The following is a 7,740-nucleotide window of genomic DNA, read 5'->3' as shown; positions in this document are numbered from 1 at the left end:
CCCCCCAAAAGCTGCCTGAATGATTCCAAACCAGCTGATCAAACAAACCATGCCAAAGTCAATAGTAAATGCTGCATACAAGAATAAGTGGTTATATTTAACAGTATTTTATTTTCTTTTTTTAATCCCTGTGCTTTCCATTGATCATGTAACTTGGCCTACTTTATTTAATGAACTGGAGGGTCAGTGCATTCAATTACCCCTTTCATACTATCAAGACTTCAATTATCCCCACACCAAAATTATAGGAAAATGCAGAAGGTACTACCCTGCTGGATATAATGAACAGTATCATTTCTTACTACATTAAGTTTTAATTATTCCATGCATTAATTCCTAAGCAAAACCTGTATAAATACAACTTTTGTTTAAAATAAGAGGTCTAGAAATAAGAGTGGACATCCAGCCCTGCTTTGCTGCGCCTCTGCTGCGATGCTGCAAAATTAATTTCAGAAGTGTGCTTGCATTTAGACAAGAATCATCCAGATAGCATCTCCACATACACAACACTGTCTGCATATGGAAGAGTAAGTGCAGGCACATATTTTTTACAGCAGTTTCCCTTTGTATTGTATGTGGAGACAGAAATGACATTTATTTGACTCGCTCACAATTTCACACAAAAGTAAACAAAAAACAAGATAAAACAATGAAAAACACAGGGAAATGATCTGTGTGACTAGTTTCGTTCATTTCTGTTAGAAAATATGACCTCTCAATTTGTCAAAGGTCCTAGTTTTAGCAGTTGATCTTAAGCTTAGTTCTCAGCAGTTTGGAGAGCTAAAGAACAAACACATTTTCTGGTTCACTGGAGTCATTTTCACATGTTCACTGATTCAAACATTCTTTTACTCACATAACAAACAGCTGCATACCACATTAGCCCAGCCAGTGACAGTCACACATCTCTGCAATAACTGTTTGATTGCAAACTTGACCCTTTCTTCTTCTCAGCCTGAGCTAGACATTTTTAAACAGGCACTCCATTCCCAATCCTCCTTTGCAAAGAATTACATCAGATAACAAAGACTTCTCTGCCACTCATTGTAAGCCTTCTTCTGGAGATCTGTTCTAAGAGGCACTGTGTAAAAAGGTTTTTATGATGAATTCAGAACTACTATCATGTTAAGAGCACCAATTTATAAAGAAGAATTCATTGGTTAAGATCTGAAAAAATAGTTTCTCAGGCCCTACTGACCCAGTTTTCAACAAAAAAGAATCAAGTGATGCAAATTAAGTTTTGAGACATTGTTATGCAGTCTGAGAAATTTGTAAAACTGTTTTGCGGTAATTTCTTAATAGAAGATTCAATGACTACTTAATTCTCCCTTATGCAAAAAAAATCTGATTTCGTTATATTCTGCAGGTTTATCTTTCACAGGTAGTGATAAAATACACACTTCATAACAATGAAAAGTTCCAACAGCAACATGGCTATAAAATTAATTTTAAAGTACTAAAGAATACTTAGATTTTGTTCTGGTAAAACGCAATACTCCCATCCTTTCATCTGATTAAGAAGTTATAAAAATGCGCACACTTTCCATGACAGGGTGTACGACACCGAGAGCCCTCCAAGATTTACTGGTAACAGACTAAAGGAGACAATCAGATATTAATATAAAAGGTCTGGCTTTCTTCAGTAGAAACCAATGTGCTTCTAGCAACTGTTACTGCACATATTTTGCATGCGTTTTTATATGCCTCAAGACAAATGCATCAGGTGCGAAAAGAAACTTTTAAAATAAACTGTAGTTTAAGTTAAAAACAATTTTAAATTAGTGGCCAGAGAGAGAACAGCACTGCGGTGTTATCTTTTGCCTCTGAAGATAGGAAGAGCTTCCCACAACAATACATTTAACGAACCAGAACACTTGGAATTAAAGTTTTCAGGGCACTCAAAACACACCAACTTTCACATGCATTGTGTTGAATCCTCTTCAATCTCTATCAGTTCAACCTTCTGCCCAAACTTTTCCAGACAGCCCTGGCAGGCTTCGAACAGAATGTAAATGATTTCAGGATCTTTTATTTCTGATCACTCTATAGCACTGCAAAACAAAAGTGACGCTTTCTATATTAAAGAGGAGTGTTCTCCCGCCCCCAATGTGTAGGATTTTGAAAAGTGAAAGTTAGAAAAATAATCTTCTTCGTCCTGATATATTTTCAATCCTCTTAAAACAATCTCAACAACTATATATAGTATGAAATTAGCTCTCGCCTGTTACCCTTGTTCCTACATAGAATTTTCTAATGTGCCTCACCAGTAATAAATTGTAAACGAGGCTATGACTCTAAGAGTAGACAGTGTGTTTCATGGGTATTTAAACAGCAGCATTAAGTACTATAGGAATCTGTGGAATGTGGAGTGCAGATTTATGTGTCTTAACAATTTCTTTACTGGTTTGTAATAAGCCAGCAAACTAACACTTTATTTTTATATTAATTTGGCCTCAGAAGTAGAGTATACTGGAGCATGACAAGAACAACAAAAATAAACTGGCATATACTTAATAACTGTAACAGCGAATTGCCTCCAATACTAAAATATTTATCGAAACTGGGGGAAAAAAAACTAAAAAGAATTACCCTCAACAGCCTGCTACCAGCTCTTTAACAGTGGGCAATGTAATGCCTTAAGGTACCTCAAACTGTCTTTCATTTTCTAGACTTAATGGCTGATTGCAGAAATCAATGTTGCCATTAGTAACAGAGTATTTGTTATGGCATGATTTCCTCTGTTGTTAGGCTTGCAGAATGATTACAGTATTAGTGAGGTGCTTTCTTTAAAAAGGGCTGAAGATATAACTTTCAATTTACTATCCATTAGTAAGTGACTTTGGAAATATAGATGAGGCCAGAAATCTTACCTGTTATTACTTGGAGATTTTATTTCGGCAGTCATAGGCTAGCAACTTTAAAAATTGTACCAGGAAGCTCAATATTTTATAGACATCTCCAACGAAATATTATCTGCTTTGCTATTTTATACACAGCAAGTTAACATGACATACAATGCAATTAAAATGTTTCAGTCCAATTTCTATCTTTCTTGTACTTTCAAATAGATGGGAATTAAGCAGAAGGCTTCATACATGTTAAAATATGCACATAAGTTAAAAGATTGTCAAAAAGTTAGTAATTTGTATTTTTGAATCTCTTTTTAATCAGTCCAGTGGCCAGGTACAAGTAGATATCTCAGCTAAGTAATTGATATGGTTGTGGGAATAAGGGCAATCAGAGAGGTTAGCCAACACACTGTTTATTAATCCCATTTCTTTGAACTATAGCTTGAAGAAGGCATCTTTCCTCACCCTTTTAAACAGAGGACATGGAAAGATCTGCCAGAGAGGCACCATGAATAGAAGAGGAAGAAAAAAAAACACTTTCCAAAAGGTGGAGGGAGAGGCCCTGGAAGCGACACTGCCATTGGTGACTGTACAGACCCTGCACGCTGCTGCCGGTGGGGTGGCGGAGGTGACAGCTGAAAGGCTGGGAAACCTGCCCTTGGAGGGGAGAAAAGGGTGAGCCGAGAATTAACCTCGAAGGCATTGCGGGAACCCAAACACAGATGTTCTGGCATATAATACCACGTCCCTGTGGACTGCTAGGAAACGACCTAACAAGAGAATGCATAAACTACTTTGCTGCTGTGATTTCAAATATACCTACGAAGCTTTCAGTGCAGAGAGGGAAGGAGAAGTTATCATACCTGAAGAGGAGGGTGAGGAAGGGTGTGGGCTGTCCTCCTGGGCACTCCCCGTCTGCGAGAGACCCCCACCTACTCCGCTTTCTTCAGTAATGTTAGAGGACCCTGGTGTTGTCGACCTGCTGACAGACTGAGACTCTTGATCACTTCCAGACCCACGTCGCTCATCAAGACTACCTTGAATTATTTCATCTTCTCCTTTCCTGTCTCTTTTGTGGACCCTGGAGTGAACGACCACTTGGTGGTATGTTCTAAAAACCCTTCCGCAGTCCGGGCATTCAGTTGGCTTTTCTTTTACGTTTCCATGACTTTGTAAGTTGTAATCGAGTCCCTGGTTCATACCATGTGACAAAAAATCTCTACTGCCTTCTAAAGGGTCTAGTTTGTTTGGCAAGTCTCTCTGATTGCCCATTTTAGTGCTGTGAACCAAATCAGCAGGCATTTTCTGCTTAGAGCCATCTGCTCCTACTAACACATACTCCCGCTTCTCCTTATCAAACATAACTCCAGCATTTGCCAAAGTGTCTTCATGGCTGCGCTGTATCTGCTGCTCTTTAGACAAAAAGCCATGTTCCATGGCCATTCCCCTTGCCATAAGCTGCCAGGCCTGATAGCTGTTTACTGGATCCATCTCTGCCGCTTTGGCGGCAGCTTGTAACCTTTCTATACAGCTGGATTTCAGAGGAGGCACCAGATTGAGACAGCCCAATAAAGAATGTTTATCCCCTTCAGCAATACTGTGGCCAATGCCAGAAATGGGCGAAAGGAGCTTCCCCAAGACTTCTTTCTCTTTCATGGGCATATCTCCTTTGTTATAGATTTGATTTTGTTCACTTAAACTCGCTTTGTCGGGAGGAAGAAACCCACTCTGCAAGCATGACAGATACCTCGAATATAAGTTTGCATGAGCTTCCTGGGACATGCTGCTGATGGAGACAGGTACTTCGGGATCATTAGGAGATTTGTTCTTTACAGATAACTTATTCAGGTGAACTTTCATGTGATTTTTAAGAAACCAAGGCTCTTTGAATCGCCTCCCGCAGATCTGACAGCAGTGTTCAAAGGAATCCTTGTGCTTTCTCATGTGGCCTTTTAGGAACCAGGCTTGGCTAAACACTTGGCCGCACACCTCGCAACGGAACTCGTTGGTCGATTGCTCCCCGTTCCCATTGGAGCCCTGGCCCTGTGCTGACTCTGCAGTTATGTGAGCCTTCTCCACGTGGCTAATCAGCTCCTCCTCCTGCGAGGCGGCAAAGTCACACAGGGTACACTTGTAAGGCTTGTGCAGGATCCTTATGTGCCTGTCCAGCTCTTCTCGCTTCTTAAACTTGCCTTTGCAAAACGTGCATCTGAACCCGGCTGTCTGAGCGACAACTTCTTCCTGGACACTGACTGGCTTTGGAGAGGGAACAGGGTTGGAAATATCAGGTGTGCTGTGATTAGCTGGCACAGACAAGTTACAGTTTGCGAGAGGCATTGGCTGGGTGTGCTGCTGTGCTTTCACATCAGGTCGTGGCTGCAAGAGGCTGCTCTTCATCTGTTTGTCCCGAAGAATTGCTCTCTCCTCCAGCTCATGCAAAAGTCTGTTTTCTTCTCGGACTCTTCCGCGACCTTTGCCAAGGTTTCCAAGCTTATGAGTACGCAGGTGTATCTTCAGGTTGCCTTTCTGAGCTGCTCTGTGGTCACAGTATGGACACTTAAATGGTTTCTCTCCAGTATGAGTTCGCATGTGTAGCGACAGGATGCTGTTAAATCGAAAGCGTTTCCCACAGAGGGGACATGGGTACTTTCTGTTTTTCCTGGCATCATCCTCTATGTCGCTCATCTGAGACATAATCCCTAGGTTTTGTCCATTTAAGAACTGCTGCAGATCCACGCGCCCATTCAAGCTGGTGTCAACCTCTCTGTTGAGCTGGTTCGCCAGCAGTGCCATCTGACTGCTGATGGGCTGGTTTGCTATGGACATGTGGCTTTTGTCTTCTAGCGGCGCTGATGCCTTCTCCTCTGGATTCTGCCTGTTCTGGAGCTCCGGGAAAGCATGGCTGAGCTGGGAAGTGATCTGGTGCAGCTTCTGGCTCATTGAATACTGCCCATTGAGTATGGTGCTGTTGAGATGGGCGTCAGCTTCCGGCACAGCTGAAGAAACACCAAGGCACAAACTAGCTTCCTCCATCTCTGAAAATCAGAAGATATTTTAGATTCAGACTGTGAAAGAGTTATAAGCATTGAGTCGCTGATGTACAATTTGCATTTTATGTTTTACCTACTCATAATAATGCAAAGGAATTAGTGTCAAAACAATAAAAAGTGTATTAAATGCCAACTGTGCTGCACAATTTTGATCATACATGTGCTTTCATCATTCTGCATGTTTACCAATAACCATTAATTACTATTTTTAAATATGCTACGGTTTTAAAATCTAATTATTACAGAAGGGGCAAAGGCTTTTACCACCTCCCTTGTATTTCTTCTTATGAAATTCCAGCTGTTTACATATCCAAATCTATAGAAAAAGAAATATTATGTATCTTTCCCATTTCCATTAGAAAATCCAGAAAAAAAACCAAAAAACCAAAACAAAAATAGAAACCCATTTGTAACTTTCAGTTCCATTAACCATATTCAATATATTACACAGTCTACAATCAGAAAGATAGTTTCATGATTTGACAAAAAAATGATGGTATGATATTTACTGGCGTACAATAAAACAAGATAATGTTTTGGGAAAAAATAAAGTAAAGGACAAGCTTTAGAACAATAAAAGGGATTTTGCTTTAGTCAACAAAAAGTGCAGTAATATCTCATTAAGCTGATTAGTATGCTGCTTAGAAACAGTACTAGGTGCTGTAACACATGATTATAATCATAAAAATCCTTCAGTGTTTGCAAGTAAGCATTAACGAGGTATATTAAATTTTAAGGAGACTGCGACTAGCAGCTTTGTAAACCTCTGAGATTAAGATTTAACCCTTCTGTTACAAAACATTGTTATTTTGTCATTTTGAAACTGAGCCCATCAAAAGGCACATAAATTATCTTCTGCCAAGTCTTTTAATTCATCGTTGAGAACCTTCAGATTTCAGTTCTTAGGAAAACTTGCCAGATTATAGAAGGAATATCTCTGTCCTTCGATGGGTAAGACATGTGATTTAAGGCACTTTGATTCATTTTAAAGAGCTCTCTTATGAAACTAGATAAAACCAATTAAAATCTGGGGAAGGTGTTGTGGAAAGCCTCAACAAGTTTAAGAATTTTAATAACTTTCCTAATACACAGTAATGACTACAAATTGTACCTACACTATGTATATTGCAGAAAATTAGAATTCAAAGCTGTTTGTTAAACACAAGTGCTCTGTTCTGGTCTGCATAATGGTTCACAATAATCTTCTATCCTTGCCACTTCTCTACTCTATACAGAAATAATGTATCTATAAAATTCTACTTAAAATATAAAGTTTTACATTAATAACTCTCAAACTATATGATGCTATAAGGTTATATTGGAACATAATTAAGATCTGTGTTGTTCAGTGGAGTGATTTGACACTTTATTCACTAATAAAATTACTGAATTCTATACATTATTGAATAATGCATTTGGTCAACTTTCTGTTTGGCTTCAGCCAAAAGCATTGACTTGCTATGCCTTCTACAAAGGCTGCAGGCACACTCCAGGTGGACACCATTCCTCACACAGCTTCACAGTGGCCACTTGCTAGACAATTTGAGGCCCAAATCTGTCACGTACTTAAAATGCATGTAATTGTGCTCATGGGAGTAGTCCAGTAGACTTCAAAGGGTGACTCCTGAAAGCAAAGTTCCACACATGCTTAAGTATTTGCAGGATCAGGGCCTAAAAAAAAAAAAGCATGGGTGGTCTCCAAGAGGAGACCTATTTAGTCCTCGACAGGATGATTGACGTTGTGATACAATGCAGATCTTGTAAGAAGTAAAGGGGGAAGTGTATATTCATGTGTATCAAGATGAACACGAGCTACAAAATTTTGCTTAGATGTAGTGCAG

General features: G+C 39.4%; 1 protein-coding gene across 1 annotated transcript in view; it reads right to left on the bottom strand.

Annotated features, from left to right (window-relative positions):
* Positions 1-5,882, bottom strand: part of ZNF536 (zinc finger protein 536) — a 187,774-nt gene extending 181,892 nt beyond the window's left edge. The window contains exon 1 of the mRNA XM_035893617.1: positions 3,713-5,882. Coding sequence (XP_035749510.1) covers positions 3,713-5,882 — 2,170 coding nt within the window. The remainder of the gene's footprint in view (positions 1-3,712) is intronic.
* Between the last annotated feature and the right edge of the window lie 1,858 nt (positions 5,883-7,740).

The sequence above is a fragment of the Egretta garzetta genome, unplaced genomic scaffold (assembly GCF_000687185.1).
Source record: "Egretta garzetta isolate BGI_Z169 unplaced genomic scaffold, ASM68718v1 scaffold354, whole genome shotgun sequence".
NCBI classification, from domain to species: domain Eukaryota; kingdom Metazoa; phylum Chordata; class Aves; order Pelecaniformes; family Ardeidae; genus Egretta; species Egretta garzetta.
The sequence above is the reverse complement of the archived record's forward strand: the minus strand, read 5'-3'. Positions and strand labels throughout refer to the sequence as shown.